General features: G+C 47.5%; 1 protein-coding gene across 11 annotated transcripts in view; it reads left to right on the top strand.

Annotated features, from left to right (window-relative positions):
• The window catches only part of ATP2B3 (ATPase plasma membrane Ca2+ transporting 3), a gene marked incomplete at its 3' end in the record, with an annotated part of 126,609 nt that overhangs the window by 52,408 nt on the left and 47,167 nt on the right, over positions 1 to 27,034 (top strand). For 4 of the 11 annotated variants that reach the window (XM_083718445.1, XM_083718449.1, XM_083718443.1 and 1 more), the window contains 7 exons: positions 24 to 343; positions 13,367 to 13,564; positions 15,010 to 15,267; positions 15,871 to 15,996; positions 18,684 to 18,809; positions 23,126 to 23,164; positions 24,910 to 24,951. In XM_083718445.1, coding sequence (XP_083574571.1) covers positions 139 to 343; positions 13,367 to 13,564; positions 15,010 to 15,267; positions 15,871 to 15,996; positions 18,684 to 18,809; positions 23,126 to 23,164; positions 24,910 to 24,951 — 994 coding nt within the window. In that variant the 5' untranslated portion in view covers positions 24 to 138. The remainder of the gene's footprint in view (positions 1 to 23; positions 344 to 13,366; positions 13,565 to 15,009; positions 15,268 to 15,870; positions 15,997 to 18,683; positions 18,810 to 23,125; positions 23,165 to 24,909; positions 24,952 to 27,034) is intronic. The other 7 variants (XM_083718452.1, XM_083718453.1, XM_083718448.1 and 4 more) reach the window with 2 other exon arrangements.

Here is a 27,034-nt window from a genome sequence, read left to right as displayed (position 1 = left end):
CTTTTCCTGTTCCATCCCCACAGGTTTCTCCTTCTGTCTACCAGGCTGACCTAGCCCAAGGCAACTCTTCACCCCCTGCCCCCTTTCCCCACACCTTTGCCCAGCGTAGCTCAGCTCAGCTGCAGCTTCACCTCCACCATGGGAGACATGGCCAACAGCTCCGTGGATTTCTACCCCAAAAGCCAACGGCGAGAGTTGAACCATGCGGGCGGCTTCGGCTGCACCCTGGCGGAGTTGCGCTCCCTCATGGAGCTGCGTGGCGCCGAGGCAATCCAGAAAGTCCAGGAGACCTACACCGATGTCAATGGGCTCTGCAGGAGACTCAAGACCTCCCCCACTGAAGGTACCAGGCTTTGGGTAGGGCTGGGTGGGCAGAATAGGCAGGCAGTCCCCACAGTCTCCCATGCTTAAGAACAGAAGGAGAGAGCCTGTTCTCAGGATCCTGTTCTCAGTGGCCAACCAGATTCGTGTGGGAATCTGGCAAGCAGGACCCAAGCACAAGATCCCTCACCCTTTCTATGGTTTCCAGGAATGGGTATTCAGAAGCATTACTGTTGTTGTTTAGTCGTTTAGTCGTGTCTGCCTCTTCGTAACCCCTTGGACCAGAGCATGCCAGGCACTCCTGTCTTCCACTGCCTCCCGCAGTTTGGTCAGACTCATGCTGGTAGCTTTGAGAACACTGTCCCACCATCTCGTCTTCTGTTGTCCCCTTCTCCTTGTGCCGTCCATCTTTCCCAACATCAGGGTCTTTTCCAGGGACTCTTCTCTTCTCCTGAGGTGGCCAAAGTCTTGGAGCCTCAGCTTCAGGATCTGTCCTTCCAGTGAGCACTCAGGGCTGATTTCCTTCAGAGTGGAGAGGTTTGATCTTCTTGCAGTCAATGGGACTCTCAAGAGACTCCTCCGGCACCATAATTCAAAAGCATTAATTCTTCGGTGATCAGCCTTCTTTATGGTCCAGCTCTCACTTCCATACTGGGAAAACCATAGCTTTAACTATATGCACCTTTGTTGGCAAGGTGATGTCTCTGCTTCTTCTTTTTTACTACCGCTGACATTTATGACATTTGTTCACACAACCCTTACACACCAGTCCAAAGCCTCAGCTACAGTGAGAGCTTGAAAACTTTTGGCCCGATTCGGAATGTTTCAGCAGGCCACTTCCTTGAATTTTGAGCTTTGTAGTTTTGTTTTATTTATTGCTTTTAGCCCTTTTATTTAAGCTGCACACACCCCATGCCTTTAAAGTGCATTTAAAGTGCATGATTCCTCCCAATCCTGGGAACTGTAGTTTGTGAAGGGTGATGGGGGTTTGTAGGGATAAACTACAGTTATTGGGCTACCCACATTTAGATTTCTTTGCTTTGTGACTCATGCAGTTTAAACTTAAACCCCAGAACGCAAAATGTCAGTTCTCTTACTTGTTAAGAAACCTCTATCTCTCCACCCGAATTGCCCCCAATCTGTAGAGCTGGGGACACAACCTCAGAGCCTCCATATCGTCCTGCTCTGTGAGAACAGGACCCAGGAGCACTGGCTCTTAAACTTGCCAATTTTTGAGACTGCCGGCTTTTTAACATGCTCCTGCTTCTGACCCTTTAGTGGCAGCTCTGCGACAAACAAGCAGGTGATGATATTTGCCTCCAGTGTCTTTTTAAAACTCCACTTGCTGATTTCTCATTATCATACTTTCATTAGAGGAATGGAAGGCTCCAGTCTGTCCCATCTCAACCTAATTTTACATGTTTTGAAATGTGTTAAATGCGCTTTTATTTTATTTTTGATCCTTTTGTGTTTGCCACTCTGGGCTCCTTTGGGTGGAAGAGAAGGATATTACTTTAATTAATTTATTAATAACAATGGTGTTGTTGATGATGATGATACTTTTTATTATCACCAGCAACTCTTATTTTTATCCCAGAATTAATAGGAGCCATTGATCCTGGCTCCTAGAGTGGGGAACATTGGATGTTTTTGGAATGCAGCTTCCTGTCCCCCTGGCATTGGTCCCTGCTGGCTGGGGCTGATGGCATTTGGAATCCCCAAAACAGGCAGGATTAAACTATGCTATGTGCATGGAATGAGGTTCACTTGCACCTTGGAGTGCAAAAAGCTTGCATGACATGGGGGACATGGATTGAGAGAAGTTTTTTCTCCATCTCTCACAGTACTTGATCCCCAGGTCACCCAATGAAGCTGAACCATGACAAGTTTAGAGCAGGCAAAGAGGACTTCTGCACCATAGTTAAAACAACGAAATGTTCTGAGATGTGGTGATGGCCAGCGGTTCAGCTTTGAAATGAAATTAGACAGATACTTGGAAGACAAGGCACTCTATGGTTCTTTGCCATGATGGCTTTATATTACCGCAGGGGCAGTCTGCCTCATGAATACCACCAGCAGGAAAAGGCTACTGGCCTCATGTGCCTGAGCTTCCCATAGACATGCAGTTGGCTCCTTTGGTCTGATCCCTCTTCTTATGATGCTGAGATGCAGCTACTTCTCAGTTGTGGAACAAGACCAGCTGTTTATTACAGTTTGTTTTAGTCTTAGACTGACAGGCATATCTTCATGGCAAGTTCTAGGTTTAAGTATAGTGAATCATTTTGGCATGATTACTATTACTATTATTGTTATTGTTATTTATAATCTAACCAATGTTCATCTGTTTAGTCAATTCTGCTGCTGCGTTTGCGACTCAGAAGCAAAATTGGCTGATGGATTGCTGGAGGCATAAACGCTAAAAATTGATTTGTGTTTTGCAGACTTCCAATTCAGAATTTGGAAGTGTTGTTTCCTTCAGAGATAATAGGGTCAGGACCAAGGTACTGCTAAAAACCAGTGTAAATGGATAGAAGTGGAGCTGTGCTACCTTTAGCTTCCAGCTTCTGTTTCCCTTGACACAGCAAGGGAACTGGGCTGCTTGGCCACCAAAGGTTAATACAGACAGGCGCTAATAGCCAACTGGGTTTGATTTGGCAGTCCATGAAAAGAAAGTAGCTCACCCCTCCTGTGGGCAGCTTGACCCAAAGCTTGCTATCCTTCTTCGATGGTTGCATAAACCAGTGTCTTTGCCTAGGCCACGGTTCATCAAAGGGAGCTCTCCCTTTCCTTTTTGATCCTCTGTGCCATTCAGCATTGACATTTAAAAGCTCTGGTGTCAGAAATGGATCCCCTCCTGCTTCATCATCTGTTCAGTTCTGACTTTGTGGCAAGGGAAGAGAGAAGGGGCAGAGTATCTGTTGTGCATGCAGAAGACCCCAGGGGAAACCCCTGCCAGAAACTCTTGAGAGCTGCTGCCAGCCAGTGTAGACAATACTGACTAGGTGGACCAATGGCCTGACTCCATATAAAATGGAATTCTATGTTCCTAAGACTTGACAGTAAGTTTATGGTGAGGAAGTGGAAAAGAAACTTCACTCACTCTTCAATAAAACCATGGTACTCAAAGAACTAGCCAGGGCTCCCTGAGGACACTGATTCCTCCCTGATCCCATCTCATCCAGTTGGTTTGCAACAAGTTTTCAGACCCACGTTCACACTTCTCCTCTCCTTACCACTGTGACTTACACGGGCGACCATGTGGGTTGGTCAGTGTGTGTGGTTCCAGAGGCAGAAGGGAAGATTTAGCTACCAATTCTGATCTGCAGAATTGGAGCATGGGTTGAGAAGACTCTTATACCTGAAGACCCCCACATTGCGTTCCCCTCCTACCCCACCTTGGCATTGCAGTCTCTGCTGTGATTCCAAATACTGTCTCCCATATCTAAAGGAACTGTACCTCCAGTTACCAAATGTTGGGGGGAAACAACAAAGAATTGCCCCTGACTGTCTTCTTCATTTGTGAGTTTTCCAGAGCAGTGTTCAATTTATGGGGGTGGGGGGTGGGGAAGGAAAACAGAGGCCAGTGCTCTACCTTTTCAGACAGCAACTTGGCTCCTGTCTGAGAAGATTAAGGGGCATGATTTGGCTAACAGTGGGGGTAAATACCGGTAATTCGCAATTTCATTAAAAGCCCCCTTTCTCCCTACTCCAACCCATTTGGACACTCTTCAAGACACATCCAGTTGCTGGATAGAGCACTAGACTAGATGGACTCAACATAGGCAGCTCTAACACTATTAGGACCTTTGGCATTTGTGACTCATTCACTGGCTATTTCTGTCTGGGTTGAAGATTTTCATAAAACCCGGGTCACTGAAAGGTGGAAGAAGAGAATAGTCAGAGGAGACATGGCCCAGCTGCGTTGTTAAAGCTAAGAGGGTGGGGTCGTGACTTAAATCACTCTGAGCAGATGTAAGTAAGATAGCAGGTGAGTGAATGGGTGGGTCAGTGTATGTCTGAATTAACAGCTATGTATGAATGCATGTGTGAAATTGTGTATGGGTGGGTGTGGATGTGTGCTACCATTATTATTTTAATTTATTACCCACCCTTCGTCCTGAGTTCCCAGAGGAGGTTACAATTTAAAACACAACATTTAAAACAAATTGCAATCAGAAATAAAGAATGGGGAGTTAAAGGCCAGGGTGAAGAAGTGCATCCTCAGCATGCATCCCAAACTGCATCTTGGTGGTGCCAGGTGCAGCTCTTTGATGAGGGAGTTCCACAATTTAGGGGCTGCTGCAGATAATACCCCCTTTTGGGTTGCCACCCCTCCTCCGCCCAGATTCTAACAGTAGCAGAACTACCAAGACAGCCCCCCCCCCCAGCTGATCTTAGCTCCTGAGAGGGCCTGTAGGGAAGGAAGTGGTCTCTCAGATATTTGGGGCATGGGGCATTTAGGACTTTAAACACTAATGGACTTTCAACAGCTTGAATTGGGCCTGGAGATGAGTGGTGACCAATGCAGCTGTTTTGAAATGAAGGCTACACTGTATGTGTTCTGAATGGAATCCTAGGTAGTAATCTAGAAATGCAGACTATGCATTTAATAATCTGCAGCCCACAGGCTGAAAAGATTCCTCACCTCTGATGTACTTAAAAAAAGAGAATAAAAGATCATGGGTCATTCCTCACATTACCTTTCTAATGTGGAAGCTGAGCCCACTAAGGTAATGCAAGATACTGCAGGGCAAAGTTCTCAAAATGACACCAAATTTACAGGTATGCTGAAGTGGAAATAGATTCTTTCTAGGTTTTCCAGGTGGCTACTTAGATCTACCCCCCACAAAAAACCTAAAAATTAGGTGGTTTGTTTTTTGCCTCTGCTTTAATGATGCCCTAATCATGTGCTTGGGGATGCAGGTGGCGCTATGGTACAAACCACTGAACCTCTTGGGCTTGTTGATCACTCCGGGACGGGGTGAGCTTCTGTTGCTTGGTCCCAGCTCCTGCCAACCCAGCAGTTCGAAAACACGCCCCAAAGTGCAAGTAGATAAATAGGTACTGCTCCAGAGGGAAGGTAAACGGTGTTTCCGTGCGCTGCTGTGGTTTTGGTGTTCCGTTGCACCAGAAGCGGCTTAGTCATGCTGGCCACATGACCCGGAAGAACTGTCTGTGGACAAACGCCGGCTCCCTCGGCCTGTAAAGCGAGATGAGCACCGCAACCCCAGAGTCGTCTGCGGCTGGACTTAACTGTCAGGGTTCCCTTCACCTTTGCCTTTAATCATGTGTTTAATCTGCCTGTTGGTCTGCCCCTCAGCACAGTGAAGGGTGTGAAAAGAAAGAGTGCCTCAGAACACATGCAGAATATATTTCATTTAGCAGCTAGTGAGTGACCAAAGACAGCCCTCACACTTCTGGGTTTAGGGGCAGGATATCCAGTCTATTCAAAGGCATTTCTCCAAGGTGTGGGGGTGGTTTGTTTTTAAAGATCTGCCCCTGACCATGGTTAATGGCCAGCATCAGCTATAGGTTCAAATCTTGGCATGCCCATGTTTGCATCCCTCTTCCCTTTGTCTGTGTGTGGGGAGGCGATGGGGGCTTGCTCTGCTCAGGCGGTCCCCTCTTAGCCCCCTGTAAGGCTCCTTCCTCTGTGGGCAATGGTGCCTGATGAGGAGACCTTCGGAAACTGCCAGAAGATTCATGGCAGACTGGTCCAGCCGCCTGCCTGCATCTCTCTCTTTGCCGGTTTCCCCTTGAATTGTCCTTGAGGTTGCGGCAGCAGCAGCAGCAGCAGCAGCAGCCGGTACTGTCTCTCTGCTGCAGGGAGCTAAAGGCTTCTTTCCCCATCACACAGAGAGGAGAAGGGAAGGAGGAATCAGGCAAATGAGGAGGGCAGCAGGTGCCTGCAACTGAGGAGGAGCAGGGGAGGGAGCGGGAGCTGTCTGACCAAGGCTGTGGGAAGGAGGAAACAGGTGAACCCAGGGAGCATTCCAAATGCAATGGTTGCTGGCAGGTTGTCTGCATGAGGGGGTGCAAAGAAGGCTCCAGGGCTCCTGCACTTCTACTTCATGGGTCCAGATTTGGATGGTGTCACTCCCCCCCCTCCACCCCACACAGCAAGCCACACCTGCTGATATTTCCTCTTCCTTCCATCCATCACTGATAACAGGAGTCCTGTCTCTAGGCACTTCCAGTCTGTCACTATTTTGGGGTGGGATTCAATCACACACTAGCAAATTCAGCACTTCTCCACACTTACCGTACATTTCCTCTGCGTTCTCCAGCAGAAAACCCAAATTGCCATTTGTTGTGTGTCAGCTTTAAAAAGCAGGTTTTCACAGGGAAAGCTCTGTGGCAAAAAAAAAGGGTGCTCAGACATGGAGCTTTAAAGCTGTGCCTGGAAAGAGCAGGGCTAAAGGGGAGTGTGAATAAGCCCCCAGATGTGCATTTGCAGCTGATTGGGGAAACTTGCTCAGTAAACCCACTTCTTCAAAAATATCAGGCTTCCTGCATGAGGAAAGTAGTGGGAAAATGCACTACGGAGTGTGGGACAACACTTGCCTTGATGCATCTGTCTTCCTGCCTCCCCACAAACCAGTCAGAATGAACAGTCAGTAAATAGTCAGCACCATCTCATCTCCCTGCAGACAAATCAGGCTGAACACACAACAAGCAGGTCTTCTAGAAGTGCCACCCCCCACCCCGCCTCTGGCCACTGCACTGTTTTTCTGACCAAAAGCCACACACACCCAGGCTGCTATTTCCACAAGAGGGAAAAATAGGAGGGAGGAGTGCAGCTCAGGGAGGGGGGATATTGGTCAGGAAAATGGTCTGAGGGGAAAGGGTTAAACACACACACACACACACACACACCCCACACACAAATCACACACACACTTCTTTCCCTCCTTCCCCAAACTGCTTCTCCAGTCAAAGTCACTTGCCCACCCCTTGAGGCTGGATTTCAGGGAGCAAGCAGGGGTCCAGTTCAGGGAACTGTTTGTGGGCATTGCATGTCACCTCTGATTGGTGTTTTTATAAACGAGGCTTCAGTCTCATTTATAAGAGGTGCTATACCGTCCTACATCACAGGGTGCTAGTTTAGGAATTCCTGATAATAATGTGTGTACCATGCTTTGGAAACTTTGCATGTTGAAAATCAAAGCACACACACAAAATCCTCCAGATCAAACAGAACAACAAAGTCAAAAGAGACCCAAAGGCCAAGTGGTTAAGTGTTATCCCAGCTCAGCCACTCTGTGTTAGAGGCCTCACTACCAGGACCAGCTCTGGACATTTTGCTGCTAACGCAACTCAAGTCAAAGTGCCTTATACCTAGGCTGGTCAATTGCTGTTGGCAGCTGAGGCACAACATCTTACAAGCGCTTCTCCCTGGGAGCAAAATAATAATAATAATAAATTTAAAAGTCACATGGTGCTGTCCTGCTGTGACTTTCAAAATCAGCTGTGTGAGATAGTTTCCTCACTCTGCCTAATAGTAGGGCCAGCCCTGTTCACGGTCACAAGTGGAATATAATATGGGCTGAAGGTAGGATTGCTCTAAGCATCAAGTGTAACTGAAAAAAGTCATCCTTTTTCACTAGGGGGAAGTCCCAAACCCGTACTTGGAGTTTCTCAGTGTGTGAGAGGGAGCAAACAATTTGATTGGAGGGAGTGATGGCGGCTCAGATCTGCCTGCAGCACTACAAAATCCAAGTTGAATGTTCAGGGGGAGAGAAGCAATAGCATCAGAGATAGGAAAATGTCAGTAGATCCCTTCTTGGCCTCAAACATCTCAGGCATCTGTGCCATCTTGTCCATCAAACAGCAATTCTCTCCTTGATCTTTATAGACTCTCTTTATTACAATCACCCCCAAAATACTTTGGGCACAGTTCCCCTGCATGCTTACCCAAACAAGTCCCACTGTGTTCAGGAGAGCTTACACCTTAGCAAATGCATTTAGAATTGCAGCTTTATTATGTAGCACCATCAAAGTTTATGGCATTTTGTTTTCTAATAAAAGGGGGAAAGACTGGTCCTTATTTTCCACCTGTGGGCAGAGGGTCATTTCTGGACAACCTGTTTCTTAAGTGTTCATCTCGATATGTTTGCACAAAGTTTGTGGAGAGGTTACATGACGGCCGCTTCCTGACTGTCACTATATTTTGATGGGATTCAATCACAAAGCAGCAAATTCTGGCACGGCTGGGAAGCCTCTCACAAGCCCACATTCTCCAAAGGTTGAAAAATGCACTGGAACGCAACAGTATCTAATATCCCTGCAAACAAACAAACAAACATGCATATTAAATAGCCAATGTTGTCTAATCTCCCTGCCAACAAATCAGGATGAATTGCTCAGTAACTAGGTTGTCTGGAAGCTCCTGGTGTTGGCTGTTTATTCAGCATTCATTCTGATTTGTTTGAGATGGGGGGGAGCTGCAGGTTTAACCCTTTCCCCAGAGGAGCGGTGGGAGGCACCAGCCCGGAACCCCCAGGGAAGAGGGCTCAGAGTCAGAGGATTGGTAGTGGGCAGTGGCGTAGCGTGGGTTGTCAGCACCCGGGGCAAGGCAAGTAATTTGTGCCCCCTAACCCGTGGATTTTAGTAGGGGCAGAGAGCTGCGAGTGTGAGCGCGCGCCCCCAGATGTTGCGCCCGGGGCACCCGGCCCCCCCTGCACCCCCCACGCTACGCCACTGGTGGTGGGATGACAATGAGTGGTCAGAGCAGAAGCCCTGGGTGAAGCCTCCAGAGGGGCACCAACGAGGCTTGCAGCCTGTGTGTGTATATTTGTGTGCTGGTGATGCCAAACTGGGTTTTTGACCCAGGTGAAATAAAGCCTTGTTTCACCCCTGCGTCAGAGGGAGAAGGAGCAGATTGGGAGGCAGTGTCAGTGGAATCTGAATCACTGGCTTTGGGAAGGTAGTCACACCTAGTCAGAGGGACTCAGGGTTTCTGTGATCTGCTGGCCGGTCTCTTTCATGGCCAGCTGTGGAGGGGATCTGACAACAGACCCTGAGTTGTGGTTCCTGCTGGCTGCCTGGGTCTCTGACATTTTTAATATTTCACAAAGCCCTCCCACCCTGAGTCCAAGGCTAAGCAAAGGAAGAGAGAATGACTGCAGTGCTACCCTGGGGCTCTTTCATCTCACAGGAGTGGGATCCGGGCCTGGGGCGAAGGCCTCCTCCATCGCCACAGGTGTTAACTCTTTGAAATGTCTATAACACAGGTGTACAGCAGTTCAGGACAAATTTTGCTGCATGACAACAGTGCTTTCGGCATTGTTGTCTGTTTCTTGAGAATACTTGGGATGCCCAGGCTTTCCAGCATTTTGCAGTTGAAAATAGTAGCACTCTTGTGTGATAAATTCTTATTAGTATGAGAAAGGATCGCTGTCTTGACTGCACATTGCTAAAGTCTCTTCCCTGCTTGCTCTATGAAGTTAAACTGGCCATCCTGGCTGCATGCAAACCAGGCATTTAAAGCACATTTCCCCACCCCCAAGAATCCTGGGAGCTGTAATTTGTTAACAGTGCTGTGAATTGTAGTTCGCTGGGGGGTAAACTACAGTTTCCAGAATTCTTTGAAGTGTGCAATGTGCTTTAAATGTATGGTGTGTATACAGCCGATAGCCATTTACTTGAAACAAAAGAAAATACTGTATTTTTCCTTGTAGAAGACAATGCTTTTTGCTAAAAAGGTTTACACAAAATTTGAGGGTCGTCTTATACACGGATGGTTAAAAAAACAAAACACTACTTATGGTACCTTCTTGCAGCTGCCATGAGGAAGCTGCCAGAAGCTGCCACTGACCTTCCCAGGTGCTTGGCTTGGCTGATCTCCCCCCGAAAAGCACAGCAACTTTGGGCAATCTCAGGTGTTGGGGGGCAGGCTGTGCTGCTGCCCATGAGTGAGCACCCCCACCACCCCAGGAACCAGCAGGAGTTGTTACACCGGTGCTGGTGCTTTGAATATTTAATAAAATATCAAAGTTGTTCTGCTTGATGTTTAAAATATTGATTTCTTAATTTAGGGTTCAAAAAAATAGGGGGCATCTTATATATGGAAAAATGTGGTAGTACTTTAGAATGTTTTCACTGAATGTTTGATATCACAGCAGATCAGGTGAGAGATCAGCTGTGAGTTCAAACACATTCAGAGCATTCTGTCCTTTGTGTATAGGAGAGTATAGAGCAAGGGTTGCCACACACTGGTGTTTAGTGGCCAATATCAGTTTTTGAAATCAACCAGGAGCCAGGCGCTTTTTGCACCTGGCTGTCAACCACTTCCAGCCAAGTGAAGATGCCTGGATGCCAGGCTGGCACCTGAGATCTCCACCATCTGGAGCTGCATGTATAGGGACCATTGGATCTTGATTGATTTAACACACTAACACCACATCCTATAGAATTCTATTAGTTATATTCTATCTACACAATCAGAATGAATTTCAGGAACCAAAGGGCTTTTTCTGTGCAGCCTGAGCAGGAGCAGTCACCATTAAGAAAAAGAAGGAGGAATAGGCCAATATATACAGTATGTGGACTGTCCCTGGATCAAGGGACTTTTCTGTTTTGAGAAGAACTTCTTCTCAACGTTCTTAGCCTAGCTCAAGGTTGTCATCTCAGCTAGCCAGATGTTTAACTGAGAATCAATCACAGTCAATCCATCATTTGGAAAATGAGACTTTAGAGCCGACTTGCCCCAAAATGGCAACTAGACATCCTGTTTTGGTGACTGCAACCTTAGTTGCATTTAGCGCCTGGTTTCTATACCTGAGTTTCTAACACTGGTTGCCATCCATGTGCACCCCAATCCAGATGCGTCTGCCCCCACTCAGATATGCAGCTGATCCTCCTAATAGTTCCCCACCAGTGTAAGAAGAGGGAGTACTAAACAGATAAGGTTGGAGAGTATTGGGGGTATTTTTTAATTCTGTATTTATTTATTTAATTTATATTCCGCCCATCATCTGAGGATCTCAGGGCAGTTTACAATATAAACGCACAAAAATACACACCACAGTAATAAACAAAAACAATAACATCCCCCCCATTGTTTAATTAGCCAAAGGCCTGGGAGAAGAGGAATGCTTGTCCCTGATGCCTAAAGATATGTAACAAAGGCACCAAGCAGGCCTCCTTGGGGAGCATGTTCCACAAACAAGGAGCCACTGCAGAAAACGCCCATTCATTGTTTCCACCCTCAAGGCCCCTCGTGGAGGAGGCACACAAATAAGATGATGATTACAGGGTTCAGAAAGGTTCGTCTGAGGAGAGGCAGTCCTTAAGGTGTTGCTGTTCTGAGCCATAAGGCTTTATATGTCAAAACCAGCACTTTGAATTGGGCCCGGAAACTAATTGGCAGCCAGTGCAGTTGGGTCAGGATTGGTGTTATATGCTCAAACTGTCTTGCCCTGGTGAGCAACCTGGCCGCTGAATTCTACACCATCTGAAGTTTGTGAATGGTCTTCATCGACAGCCCCATGTATTGCAGGGTCCGGGTCAGTTCATATGGGGAGAGCCAGTCCTTGAGCACCTTTAACCGAATGAGCAAATTCCTCTTTGTGGATCCTCATGTGACCAGCCCAAGCTGTGGTGAAGCAGGTTCTACAATTCTACAATTCTATGATTCTGGGTGAAATACCCAAATACCAGTGAACAACTTCCATTCCATCACCCTTCCCCCCCCCCAAAGAAATGCATCCTGTTGTTGTAGAAAGCTAAGGGCAGGGTCTGGGGAACCTGTGGCCTTCAAGATATTTGTTGGACTACAATTCCCATCATTCCTGACCATTGCCTTTGCTGCCTGAGGCTGATGAGTCTAACAGCATCTAGAGGGCCAGAGATTCCCCATCCCTGGCTTAGAGGACACACCAGTCAGGAAGCCAGGCAATGACTTTATTGGGCCTCTCTTTGGCTGCTTCCAGACAACCAGTTTATTGAGCATTCATCCTGAGTTGTTTCCAGGGAGATTAGAGGAGGTTGGATATATAATGAGCATTTATTCTGATTTGCTTGTGAGGTTAGATTATGTTGCATCAAAGCAAGTGTACCCCAACCTTTCTGCTGCATTTCACTTTCACTTTAGGAGGAAGTGGGTTTATTGCAGAAGACCTCCCAATCAACTGTAACCATATATCCTGAATTTGCCAGTACAGTACAGTGGTACCTCTGGTTAAGAACTTAATTTGTGCCAGAGGTTCGTTCTTAACCTGAAAGGGTTCTTAATCTGAGGCACGCTTTCACTCATGGGGCCTCCCACTGCTGCTGCACTGCTGGCGCGCGATTTCCATTCTTATCCTGGGGCAAAGTTCTAAACCTGGAGCAACCACTTCCTGATTAATGGAATTTGTAACCCAAAGCATCTGTAACCCGAGGTACCACTGTATAGGATTGAATCCCACTCCAAAATGGCAATAGACTGGAGGTGCTCCCTGTCTCTCTTAAACCAAAACAACAGCAACAGGGAACTCCTGATTCCATCCATGACATTTCATAGTCTAGGTCATGCGTGGCAAACCTGCTGGACTCAAGTCCCAGTCAGCATGGCTAATGATCAGGAAAGATCAGGTTCCCCATCCCAGGTCTAGGCACCTGGAGTCAGGAATTTCTCACTGGGATAGTTAGCCTGTGTTTGGGCTGTACCATTTCAAAGTACAAGGGGATGGGTTCACATAACTGGATGCTTCTCCACGCTAAAAGAAAATAGCTTGCATATGGAAGAGTAGCATATCAAGGGCATGTATTTAAGCCTAGGCCACAGGGAGAAAGAATGTTGGGAACTGGAAATTACACAAAGAGACACTGGAGATGGAAGGGGCCCTCAAAAGCCATCTACCCAACCCCTCACCAATTCAGGAAATCCACTCTTTGTTTTTTTAATGTATTTTTTCCTAGTACGTTTGAACTTTACACACCACTTGGAGCATTTGTATGGAAGAGCAGGCAACAGCCCTCCATAAATCACCTAGTTTTGGAATTACAACTTTTACAGCTTGATGTCATCTGCGCTCTCTTCTTCCCCCCTCCACCCCCGCAGGCCTCTCGGACAACACAGCTGACCTGGAAAAGAGAAGGCAGATCTACGGACAGAACTTCATCCCCCCAAAGAAGCCTAAGACCTTCCTGCAGTTAGTATGGGAGGCCCTCCAAGATGTGACACTGATCATTCTTGAAATTGCTGCCATAATCTCCCTGGGGTTGTCTTTTTATGCTCCACCAGGCGAAGAAAGCGAAGGTGAGATGTGCTCCTTATAGAGTCATTAGATCTGCTGGAGAGCAGAACTCCCTTCTCAAGGAGGTCATGGCCTGCTAGTCTTGGAATTAAAGGAAGAAGGCGGGCTCTGAGCCAACCTATCTAGGATATTGCCTTTCCCATAAGACCCTGCAGCAGGGCTGGTAGCCTGTGGCCCTCCAGAAGATGTTGAGCTGCATCATCCTTGACCATTGGCTGTGAGGGCCTGGGCTGATGGGAGCTGGAAGTCCAACAACACCTGAAGCGCCATAGGTTCCCCCATTAGCTAGCTAGCTGGTCACCTTATGTCCCACCTGAAGATAAGAGCCTGGGACAGCTAGCATTCATTAAACAACAATATAAGGTCTTAAGCAGGTATTTGAAGCAAAGTGTTGAAGTGCTTGCTTAATATTACAAGGCAAGGTGTCCCACAGCCTAGGTGCTAACAGACTTGAATGCCCTTCTATCTTGTAGAAGCAAGGTGAGCTTCATATGTTGGGGATCCCAGGCCTGATCCCAGGCCCACACAGACTGCCTTTGGCTTCACGGTGCTGAGGTCAAAACTAAGATCTGTCTTTCAACAGAAGATCAATGTGCCTTCTTGAAACATCCATCGAATCAACAACTATTTCTGCTTTCCAGTCTTCTGAAATTTATCGAGTTCTCCATCACTTTCCACTGACTGCTCCATTTATCTACCCTGCTGATTCATTCGTTTTCCTGTTCCTATGAAGTACTTTTAATGTACAAAGAGTATTATGTGATTCTCTACTTCCTTCAGCTACATAACAACCCTCTGTGGTAGAGGACTGCTATTCTCATAGTCCTCCTGCACAAGTCCATGTCTGAAATGGGCTTTACACTCCAAGCGTACCCATGCAATGACCCATTTAGGGTAGCCTTTGGCAATCATCCAGATCCATGTAGTTGTGGCTGGTAGTTAACAACAAACAAATTCACCAAGATAAATTTATATTTATGGAACATACTTGAAGGTTGTGAGATGTTCAGGACATATGCACACCAGAAAATTAAGTTGCTTCATTCACAGAATGGGAACTGACAATCTGGAATAAGGACTAGGGCTATGTGATTTAGGTAATTTCAGACTCTGGACTTCATGTCTAGCCCCCACCCCTGCTTTAGATGGCAAAGTGATCTGCTGAGCAGGGCCCCAGACCTCTGCCTTTAATAAAAATTCTGCACCACTTGATTGTAAGAAAAAACCTCAAAGACTTAAGGCAGGTATCGGGAAATGGTGGCCTTCTAGAGACTGTTGTACTCCAACTCCCACCATCCCCACTCCGTGGCTAAGAATGATGGGAGTTGTCATCCAGTGTCTTCTGGAGGTACCTTGGTTCGTCATCCCTGACTGAAGAATGATCTGGTCATAAGGATAGGAGCCTCCTCCCTCTCCAACACCTTCTTTTTCTCCCCCTTTTTTCTAGTCTGCGGGAACGTGGCAGCCAGTGCAGAGGATGAGGGTGAGTCAGAAGCTGGTTGGATTGAGGGTGCTGCCATCCTGCTCTCGGTGATCTGTGTAGTGTTGGTCACAGCCTTCAATGACTGGAGTAAGGAGAAGCAGTTCCGAGGTCTGCAGAGCCGCATAGAGCAGGAGCAGAAGTTTGCCGTCATCCGCAATGGGCAACAGGTCCAGATCCCTGTGGCTGAACTGGTTGCCGGGGACATTGCTCAAATCAAATATGGTAAGGGACAAGGAAGGGGCTGGCGGGCTGGGCTGGATTTATTACTGGGGGCTTGCTGAAGGCGTGACTGTTACAGGGAGAGCCTGGGTAATGATATCAAGATAAACTTTTGGGATTTGATCTGTGACAGTCCTGAGATCTAACATCTGCTGAGGAATACTTGAGATCCTTGCTGCATGAAGGGTGCCTGTGGCATCAGATGGGGCTGGTTCACGGCTGTGGAGCAGTTACCAAGAGCCTACCTCTATGTGAGGTTCCCTTGCAGATGTGGCGCTTGGGGGAGAAGGCATCCTCATAATTCCAGGTTCAGAAAGCTTTGCAGTGGTAGAACAAACATTGAGAGCATCCTTCTAGCAGACCACATTTTCCAAACATAGTATATGGATTGGGTAATTAAATGGGCACCCCTGGTAGCGCTAGGAAACTGAGATGGGATAAGGAACAGAAGGTGGTATTTGGAGATGAACAGCACTATCCTGTGCATGTCTCCTGAGATGCACTGAGTCCTGTGGGAATTACTCCTCTTAGGTAAGTGTTTATAGGATTGCAGCCTAAGCAGAGTTGTTCTTTGAGACCATGACTCTGACCTGCTTCTTTCTCCAGGTGACTTGCTTCCTGCAGATGGGGTGCTTATCCAGGGGAACGATCTCAAGATTGATGAGAGCTCCTTGACGGGAGAGTCAGATCACGTGCGCAAATCAGTGGAAAAGGATCCCATGCTGCTGTCAGGTGAGCGGTACAAGAAAGAAAGGGATGCAGTTTAGGAAAGCCAGAAGGATCATGTGCTGATTTGGTTGCTGTGCACTGACAGTAGCCAGAGGCGGAACTAGCTGCCCCTGTGCACCCAGAGACGGGGCCAGTGTCCCATGGGGCAGGGCCAGCATCCTGGGGGCGAGACGCCCATGGGGCGGAGTGAGCCACCCATGGCCGGCTGTTTCCTGGGTGGGGGGGAGCCACACTGCTTTGCCAGTAGCCTTCCTCCCTTCCCCGTTCCTTTTGACAGCTCGGGGGAGGCTTCCCTCCCCCAGGAAGCAGCCCGGGAGTGGGGGGCAATGGCACGCCACCCACCCGTGACTCCCAAGCCTCCCCCAAGCTGTCAAAATGAAGGAGGAAGGGGGAAAGGCCGCTGGCAAGGTGGCACAGCTCCACCCCTTCCCCCGACAGCTCAGGGTAGGCTTGGGAGTCATAGGCAGGCGGCAAGCCGAATGTCACCCCCCCCCCTCAGAGATGACACCTGGGGCACACCGCCCCCACCACACACCCCTTCCTCCGCCCCTGACAGTAGCCTCCAAATTCTCTGGTTTCAGGAAACCCTTTCCACTGTGGTGCATCTGCAAGGAACGAGTGTGGCTGCCATAGAGCCCCTTTTGGTTTAAGGAGCTGGGGGCATTCTTGCCTCACATGAGCTGAGTCTTAAAGCACCACCCACCACTTCACCTGTAGCTGCTGTCACCACTGCTGATCTTCTCCTTGCAAAGCCCCGGATAAACTTCCCTCGGAGCTCCCTGGATCACAACTTGAAAACCTCTGCTGTAGGAGAGCTTGCGAATGCTGCTATGGCACCCATGCTGACTTTGGCATATGCCGAAGGATGTCGAAATGGGTGCCAGGAGCAGAAGTGTGCCCCCATTGCCTCGGCGACTGGGCCAGTTCTCCTATTGCCTGCCATCAGTTCCAGCTCCTGTTGCAAAACCATACTCCGTTCACAATAAGTGTGACAGTCACCCTTGCAACAATATTTTAAAACAAAGTGCAACTGCAAAATGCAACTTATTATTATTATTTATTAGATTTATTACTCGGCCTTCACCATAAGGGTGTGTTACAACAATTGAAAAACACAATATTAAAATAAGTTAAAACAATTTATTATTGAAATAATAGGGTGCGGTCTTCAGCGTATGGCAAAAGCTATACAATGAAGGGACCAGATGCATGGACCTCTGTGAGAAGGGATGTTTTCTTATGCTTTTATATTTGTTGGAAGCCACCCAGAGTAGCTGGAGCAACCCAGTCAGATGGCAGGGTACCAATAAATAAATTATTATTGTTGCTATTCAGTAGCTTAGAAGGCTCTCTCTGCTGATCTTAACACCATTTAGCTTGCAGTAGCACATCTGAAGCATGTTGGGAGCTGTTGCAGGAGCTACTACAGGAGCCTGGAGGGTTTGGAGGAGATTCTGAAGAGGCTGGGAGAGAGCTAGAGAAGATTCTAAGGAGAGTTGAAATTTGGAGAGAGAGCAGAGAGACTAAAGCCTAGCACAGTGAAAGGGAGGGAGAAGGACACATTCAGAGACGGCCATGGAGGAGAAAGAAGCCACTGCCATCCCACCCCGAAGTCCCAAAAGCACAGAGCTTTGGGAAGGAGGAAGGAGGGCTCCAGCATCCTGTCACAGGCCTGGCGCCCCCTTCCCAAAGCCCAGGAAGCTTCTGCCCAGCTTAGGGAGGGAGGCGCAATGCTCCGACCAGGTCCAAGAGCCCTCCCACCACCTTCCCAAAGCCCACCCATCTCTGGCTCCTCCCAACATCTTGACGTCACATGTGCAACACTGGGACATCACAACATCACACACATGACATAGGGGCCCCCAATCACCCTTGCAAGCTAGCTCCTTGCAAGCACCAAGCTAGCACCAAGGCCCATTATTTTTACTAGTCTACTAAATTGCATTTTTGCCATCTCCTTTCAGGAAATATGGGGCTGGAAGCACCTCACACTGCTTGAGGACCCTGACAATCTTCCTCCTCATCCATCTACTACAGTTGGCACCCAAGTCCCATAATTCCTGTACAACAAGGGGCAGAAGCTGGGAGAAGTGGGGCTACTCAAGTGATCATTTACTCAACTGTGGGGTGGTATTTAACTAAGTTTTACTCAGAACAGACCCACTGAAATGAATGACTCTTGCTAAGTTAGGTTTGTTCATTTCAATTGGTCTACTCTGAGCAACACTTAGTAGGCTACCATCGCATGGTTTTCAAAATTTCCACCTTCAGGAAACCTTCTGCACCTCATTTTGTCTGTCAAAACACTCGTGAACATTTACAAAAGATCCTGGAGGGTGGTCTAGGGGGCACATGCAGAGTGTTGGCCAGAACTTTCAGGCTCACCAATGTCCCACATAAACATCATGTACCTAAAAATCACCCAGTACTTTCCTGTGGCTGCAGATCATGAAGGAAAATTGTTAGTGGCTGGCAAATTAGCTTTCAGGGGTGTTGTTTGCCTTTATTGGTCTTCTCATCAAGAAATTCCTGTTAAGCTTCCACGGAACCACGGTGTTCCCCAGGGCACAGTTGAATAGCCACTGGACTATGGGATCTTGTAGTGACTCCAAGTGATATAAGCCTTCTGCTCCTGGCTTGGTTTCCAACTTTCTTCTGATACCCTACTGACTCTCCCTTTGTTTTCCCAGGCACCCACGTCATGGAAGGCTCTGGGCGAATGGTTGTTACAGCCGTTGGGGTCAACTCACAGACTGGGATTATCTTCACTTTGCTGGGTGCTGGTGGAGAAGAGGAGGAAAAGAAAGACAAAAAAGGTAAGGTATTCCCTCTGGCGTAGGTAAGCCATTCCCCAGTGCATATCTGTAGCCTTTGTGACACATTTCAAGTCTTCATGTTCAGGTCAGCCATTTGTTTACCAATGCAAGAGTGACATGATCAGTCTCTCTCGGGTCCGTCTTTCAACAATGTTTTCAAAATTGGCCAGCTTTTGTCCACAATGTCTCTCATCTGTGTAGTATTAAGTCAATGCACACAATCATGGTTACAACATAATAGGACCTCACTACTTAGATATTGCCTTCAAGGTCATCAAATTCATTCAAGTGCCCTCAAGTTTAGCATCATCCTGCTGTCCTTGGTTATACAAGCAGTTCTGTGCCTTCAGGCATTCCTTCCCTAAAGAATTCTGGGCACTGTCGTTTACCTTTCACAAACAATTTCCAGCCCTTAACAAACTACAATGCCCAGAATTATTTGAGGGAAATAATGTGATTCCAAAGTGCTGCAAAGGTAGAATGTAGACAGAGTAAGTATCTCACACAGTACTATATTGCTGCCCAGATCTTTCCCTGAATCGGCTGTTTAACTATTAAACATGTTTGCCACATACTATAACTCAGCATCATTGGTATGGGCTCAGTAGCACTGGATACCAAATAAGTATTTTGTGGGCTGTAGATGTTGACCTGTTGTTCCTGGATAGCACTTTAGGGGGTTTCTTACAGTGGTGGAGAGCAGGCTCAAACTTGAGGGCTGAGACAGAACTGCACCTCTGTTGGGCTCATTAAATCTCCTGGGCCCACCAGCTTTTCTGGCTCTGTCCCTCACTTTACCACCTTCCCTATCAGGACTGGATCTTGCCTCTTTCAGTCCCTACTACCTTTTCCTGTGACTTCTCCATCTGTGAAACCCGACACAGTTGTTACAGACCTTGCTCATCATTCCTGCTTTTGTCTAACATCCTTCACTTCTTGGCAGTCTGCGCCTCTCTTCAGCTTACCTAGTTCCTACATATTAGGCAAAATGGCATACAAAAATGTGTATATTTGAAGAAATCCACACTAAAATACTGATGAACTTTCACAAGAACTTGTGTTTTTTTAAAAAAAGAAAATCAAAAATTGAAGCAGAAATGCTTGACCAGCCAGCTCTACTGCCAGCCCTCCTCTCAATTTTCCCATCATCCCTTTGCCCTATTGATCCAGATCCAGGTGCAGGTGCAGGTCACCTCTTTTCCCTGACGTAAAACAGTCCCATCCAGCTGTCCTTTGCACAAGTGTCCTTTCAATGTTCTTGTAGCGACATAGGAGCTGCTTATTCATAGGCAGCTCCTCATGCAACTGGGAGCATTTAAATAGCCCAGTCACATGCACAGAGGTAAACTACGAGGGTCCTTCGCCCAGAAAAGGTGCTGCACCTGGAGCAGGAGAGGGTTTGCTGATTCCATGGGAAAGGCCCATGTGATTGGGCCATTTAAATGTTCTCTCAGTTGCACATGGATAAGTGACTCCCACACAGCCAGAAGAACATCTAAAGGGCATCACAGTGTAATTGCATTTGACTCGGCACTCTTGCTCAACATTGTTGACTCATCTGCTGAATTATGGCTCATCATTTTTGGAGTCTGATTCAGAAAAGAGACTGGTCATGACTCAAAGCCTTCGGCGTTTGTCTCTTTATTGTTGGGCCTTCAGTACAAGAAGGGTTCAACTCATTAACTACCTCAGACCCACATAAGGTGTAGAAACACTGAAGTAACTCCCCTCAATCACTCCCAGCACAACAAGGTTCCAGTTTTCAAGGAAAGTAGCTCTATAGGATAAAATCTTTTCCACTCCTCCCAGTCTTCTCCTTCTGCTGTTTCCAACAGGCAGCCTAATTCTATAAACATATCTTAATCCAGGAATGTCCAACCAGTCGATCACGGGCCATTCCTTGTCGATCCTTGTTGCCCCCCCCCAAAAAAAGCTAAACAATTCTGCTGGTCTATCGTTCCCAAAAACCGTGGAAGGGTTGGGAGCTGGCGACACTGTTATGCAGTGGTTCTGTTCCTTCTTCCTGGGCCATGTCCAGAAAGTAGTGTTGGGGTGAGTGTTTGGACCCCTGGGTGCTTACTTGTGGGGTGACTCAGGACTCCGTCCACTCTGCTGTGCTTTTTATATAAAGCCACTGGGAGAGACCATCAGGCGGCTGAGGCTGGGTGTTCACCAATATGTGGATGATACCCAGCTCTACCTCTTGGTTAAATTGGAACCAGTGAAGGCAGTGAATGTCCTGTGTGCCTGTCTGGAGGCAGTTGGAAGATGGATGGCAGTCAATGTATTGAGGTTGAATCCTGAAAAGTACTATTTATGGGGGACAGGGGGTGAGTAGGTGTGGGGGACTCCCTGGTCCTAAATGAGGTAACTGTGTCCCTAAAGAACCAGGTGTACTGCCTGGGAGTCATTTTGGACTCACAGCTGTCCATGGAGGCCAGATTAATTCTGCATTCCGGACAGCTGCTTACCAGCTCCTTTTAATATGCCTGCTGAGACCCTACCTGCCTGTGGACTGTCTCACCAGAATGGTTCATGTTCTGGTTATCTCCCACTTGAACTGCAATGCATTCTATGTGGGACTACCTTTGAAGATGACTCAGAAACTACAATTAATCCAGAATGCGGATGTTAGACTGATGACTGGGAGTGGCCAATGGGAACCTACAACACTGGTCCAAAAACCTACATTGGCTCCCAGTATGTTTAAGAGTGCTTGTGCTAACCTTTAAAGCCCTAAATGGCCTCAACCCTGTATACCTGAAGAAGCATCTCCACCCCCATCATTCAGCTCAAATGCTGAGATCCAGCACCAAGGGTCTTCTGATGGTTCCCTCACTGTGAGAAGTTAAGCTACAGGGAACCAGGGCAGAAGGCCTGATCAGTAGTAGCGCCCGCCGTGTGGAACACCCTCCCATCAGATGTCAAGGAAGTAAACAACTATCTGACTTTTAAAAGACATCTGGAAGCAGCCCTGTAGAGGGAAGTTTTTAATGTTTGATATTTTACTGTGTTTTTGTATTTTATTCGACGCTGCCCAGAGTGGCTGGGGCAATCCAGTCAGATGGGCGAGGTACACATAATAAAATCATCATTGTTATTGTTATTGTTAGTACAGTGGAACCTTGGTTCCCGAACGGCTTAGTGGCTCGAACAAATCGGCTCCCGAATGCCGCAAACCCACACGCAAGTGTTCCGGTTTGCAAACGTTTTTTGGAAGCCAAACATCTGATGCTGCTTCTGCATGAGGGCAGGAAGCTCCTCCAGCCAATTGGAAGCCACGCCTTGGTTTTGAAATGGTTTCAGGAGTTGAACAGACTCCGGGAATGGATTAAGTTCGAGAACCAAGGTATCGCTGTAGTAGTATATAGATCCGTTCCAATTTGGGTTCAGGCCTGCTCATGGAACTGAGTTGGCCTTTGTCAGATGGATGACCTCTGCAGAGAGCAGGATAGCTGGAGTGTGTCCTTACTCCTGCTTCCTGATCTCTTGTTGGCATTTGATACCATCAACAAGGGCTGGGCAATATCTGGTTTTCAACATTGTGATATATCACCAGCTAACCATTGCAATATAGTGAAATAACGCAGTGTCTGAAATAACACAGGGAAAGGCTGAAAAAGCAGCTGGGCTGTGGAGGGAGAGAGGAGCAACCAGGAGGAAGGGAAGGAGGCTGTCCACTTGCTTGGGCAAAGGAGATCCTGCCCCCGCGCTCCCTCCCTCCCTCTGCAACCCAGCCTCAGCAGGGAGAGCCTGAGAAGGTGCTCCACCTGCCTGCCTGCCTGCCTGCCTGCCTGCCTGCCTGTGTGCTGGCCTTTGCCAAGCGGAGCAGGCTGCCTCTTTCCTCCTGACCGACCCAGCTTGCTCGGGCGAAGGCAAACATACAGGGAGTAAAATGCCCTGTGCTGGTGGCAGCCAGGGAGCCACAATGTATTGCCAGCTCAAAAATTCTGAAGCCAGTATCACAATTTGAACTTCATACCAGTTTCAGACTGTTATTGAACTGAAATATCACCCAGGTCTACCATCAGCCTTCATATCCTCCTGGATCAGCTCTGGGGAGGAGGAATTTGGAGCACTGTGTTTCGTTGGTTCTGAACCTGCCTTCAGGACCAAGCCCAGAAAGGAGCATTGGGAGAGGGCCTTTTGGCCCCCTGGCGGCTGTGTTCTGTCAGTTCACCCTGAAAATTTATTTATTAATGTTTTGTTTTTCTTTTCCCTGATCCCCACCACGTCTGACCCCTGTTGCACTTCCCCTCCTCTTGCACTCCAACCTCCTTTTTCCCATGGTCCCTTCTTTCATTCATTTCCCCTAGACGCTAATGCAGAGACTTCCGAAACTGAGAACAAGGGGGGTATGTGCAGAAGGGCATATATCTGCGTCTCCAGAATACATGCATACGCTCCCAGACAGGCCAACCATGCATGCTAGACATGCATCCATGACACATATGTCCCCACCAGCGAGAACATTAGAAGAGCCTGGCTGGTTCAGGCCAGAGGTCCACCTAGTTCAACGACCTTGTTCCTCTCAATGTCCAGCCAGATGCCCCTCAGAAGCTCACAAGCAGGGCATGAGGACAGCATCCCTAACACCACCGTCCTCTTTGCCCTCCTAGCAGCTGTCAATCAGAGGCATGCTGCTGCCACCTCACTATGTGACACTGACAACATGCATTTCTAAGCATTCCCCTTCATCCCCCTTGCACATTCTTAGAAGGCAGCAATTCCTCCACACACATAGAGATGCACACACTAAGCCACAGCTCCCTTGAAGGGGCACTCCTGTCAGCTGTGATTGCAACACAGACAACCCACACTGCTGCCATTTAGGTTATTTGCTTGCTTGCTTGCTTGCTTGCTTGCTTGCTTGCTTGCTTGTTCATTACCTGCCATCCAACTTGCCGGAGGCGCACCAGGGTGGCTCGCTGCAACAGCAGCACAATCAATCCTTTTTAAAGCAGCACCATTAAAACCAAAAAGGAAAGTCTGGCAGGAGAGCCCAGGGAATGTAGTTGATGCTGTCAAAGCCGCAGCAGTTTATAATATATGGGCAGGGATGGAGGAGGAAGCAGCAGTGCTTGGATCTCACCTGATGGGAGCCATCATCATGGATCATCAAGGATCATCATGACCAGATCACGGAATCCACTTTAGAACTCACAATCCTACCAATCTGAGGGCCCAGCAATGCCTGCCTTGGTCCTCTGCCAAAAGCCCCTCCCGTCTTTAGAAAGCTGAGAAGAATTCTGGAGCAGCTGATGTGACAGATCTTTTTGCTGCTGCTGCTTTCAGTGGAACGAAGCAAGTTCCCCTAAAAATACCAGTATCTGGTGACCTTCTGTCATTCTCTGAGGGAATTGTATTGGGGGGGGGGGGACCGTGGCTGCCTCCATGGAAACACTGGGTCACACAAAAACAGCACCAATTCCAACAGCCCTAAGAAACATCCTATATAGTAGGAAACATGCTGTTTTTCAGTGCATTTCACTTTAAATAACCAATAAACATATGCATATCTGTTGCTGTATTAATGCACACTTCATTATATCCATGTATTCTGCATGTACATCCAGGGCTTGCTATGGGTTGAGACAGAGTCAGTTGCTACCCCCTCTTTTTCAGAGGGATCTGCAGCTATCCCATTTCTTTTCAATGGATGCAGTTCAAGTCCAGCCTAACCAGACACTAAACTGTCCCACTTCCTTTTCTCTCTCACCTTGAGCACTGTGCACTAATAGTAACCTGCATCATGGTTAGCCTTAACCAGCTCCCACCCTCTGCACTTCTACAACCAATAAGATATCTATGTGCTATGGGCTATGTGCTTGGTTTTGTAGTGGGTGGAGCAGGAAATCTGCCAACTGACTCAGAAATGGAGCCTGCCAGATTAAGTCCGTTTTCTTTCTCAGTAGATGCTCTCCCTGCCCATATGTCCTTGTAAAGCCACCTAGCCAGCTTCTTCCATGGGGCAAAGTGGGATGGGGTGGAATGTCTTGTTTGTCAATGCCCATGCTGTCTCCATACTGTGTGTTCTGTGCTGGTGCCGTGTTGTCTGTTCTCAAGCGTCCTGTGTTTGCGTTCCCTTCTTCTGTTGTAGGAAAGCAGCAGGATGGGGCAGTGGAGAATAATCAGAACAAAGGTAAAAATCCCGGGACACTCCCCCAACACATTTTGAATGCCTCCCCTGTAGTTCTACATTTAGCTAGAGTAGTATCCAGAGTGGAAACAGTTAGTCATCACTAGGCTTTAACAGACTGATTCTAGATTTCCTAGCCGTATATGTAATTTGCATTCAGAAAACGGACATGTTTAAACAAAGCAAAGCAAGACCTTGTGTGACCAGAGGCAAAAGCATGCAGAGCTCCTGTTAGGGTTGTTATCTCTTGAAATACATGAGAGGTGGAGCTGGGTACTAAGCTTGCTAACTTGGGGAGCAAAGCCCAGAGCCAGCCTGCAATGGAGACAGGAGCAGAGCCCAGTGAGGTTTGGGTAAGTTGTGGGCTGAGCCCATACATTCTGAACAAGTCTAACAGTTGAGACTTTCTCATTTCAAGGCAAACGAGAAACCTCATTGATTTGTGACATGCACCATAACTGCACAAAACAACTTTGATTTACAGTAGTACATTACAAGCGTGGTATATTCAAATGATTATATTAAAATGTTCTGACACATGTAATACATTATTTTCTTACAATTTCACAGTGGGTTCCTGAATTTGGTGGTCTTCAGATGGTAACCCAGCAGAAAATCTTTGTATTCACCTAAGCTGTACAGCTTAAAACACACACATGTGAATGAGGATTGAGGGGTAGAGTGATTTTGCCCCTTGTTTTTCTAGCAACTGGCCTAAAAATCATAAAAGGTAGCCAAGCTGTATTTATCCTGGTCAGTTGGCAAGCGGGTACAATTTTTCCAACCTTTCCATGCCAAGCTGCACCTCTCCACATTCTTCCTTCTGTGCAATTATGAAAGCAAGAGGGTTTCTGTCTCTGGTCACACTAAGAGAGTCCTTGGCCTGCCATGTGCTGCCCAAAATAAGCAGAGCCAACACAGCCAGAAAAGTTCCTGTAGTTGTTGCAAAAGAATAAAAATATTCCCTGTTTACAGACAGGGGTGTACCAAAGTGCAGAGATTGCATATATTTGTCAGTTATTGAGCTGGAATATAAACTCAGAGATTTTTTGGAACTCCAGTATTGGACCTGACACTCCTATGGTTCATAGGAAATAAGCATCTTGTACAAAGGCTAGTGGGAGAGTGTTATCAAAATACATGTTGGCATGTCAGACAGTGTTGGGTATTTAGAACCACAAGGGATAGGAGTGGTGTGCATGTGTGTGCGCGCATGCAGGCCTGTATTTCTCTTGGTTCAATAGCCACATATGTAAGTATTAGAAAGTGCTGACCATCTGAGCACAAGATTTTTTTGAACCTACCATGTAAAGAATTGTTCACCTGAATTGTTCACTAGAAGGACTTTCCTCTAAAAGACTGTAGGAATTGTAGTTTTGTGTGAAGGTGCTGAGATTTTTGTCAGAAAGATCTCATTCAGGGAACCACAATTCACAGAGTTCACTGGGAGAAGCTATGACAATTAAACCACATTTAGTTCCACTTTCTCTACATGGGAGATATTCCCATGATAAGACTGCACTAGAGTGGCTGTATATATCTTTGCACAGCTGGGGTGTATTGTGGGTTGAGAGAAAATGTAAAAGAGGCAACAAGAGACAGTGTGGATGCCTGTGTGTGCTGCCTTCTGCGGACAGATCTGAAACTGGTCCTCTAAGAAAGCAGCTCCTCACTTGACTTTACCGTAGGAGGAGGCAAATTCCTATTTCCCCCAAGGAAGCATCTGGAACAGGGGAATGGAAGATCAAGCCAGGGGCCAAATCTAGCTTTCCACTCCTCTCTGTCTGGCCCTCAGCAGGACTCTCCCCAGGCCACACTCCTCGCTACTGCACCCTCTCTTCAAGGGCATCTGGCTGCTTGAATGTGTCCATGAACTCCTGCTTGCCTCTTGCTTGCTTGGGGGGAGGTATGAGAGAGAGGCGGGGACTCCTGGGTGGGTGTTGCTGTTCTTTTTTGCATGGCTGGAAAGTGGCATATTGTACAAAGTCACGCCTGTTGCCCCATGGGCTTTTGCCTTTGGCCCTGATCACCACCAGGATGCGGCCCCCAGAAGGGGAAGGCTTCCCCATCCCTGATAGCACCAGGT

Source organism: Podarcis gaigeae (assembly GCF_964106915.1).
Source record: "Podarcis gaigeae genome assembly, chromosome: 17".
Taxonomy (NCBI): Eukaryota; Metazoa; Chordata; class Lepidosauria; order Squamata; family Lacertidae; genus Podarcis; species Podarcis gaigeae.
The sequence above is the reverse complement of the archived record's forward strand: the minus strand, read 5'-3'. Positions and strand labels throughout refer to the sequence as shown.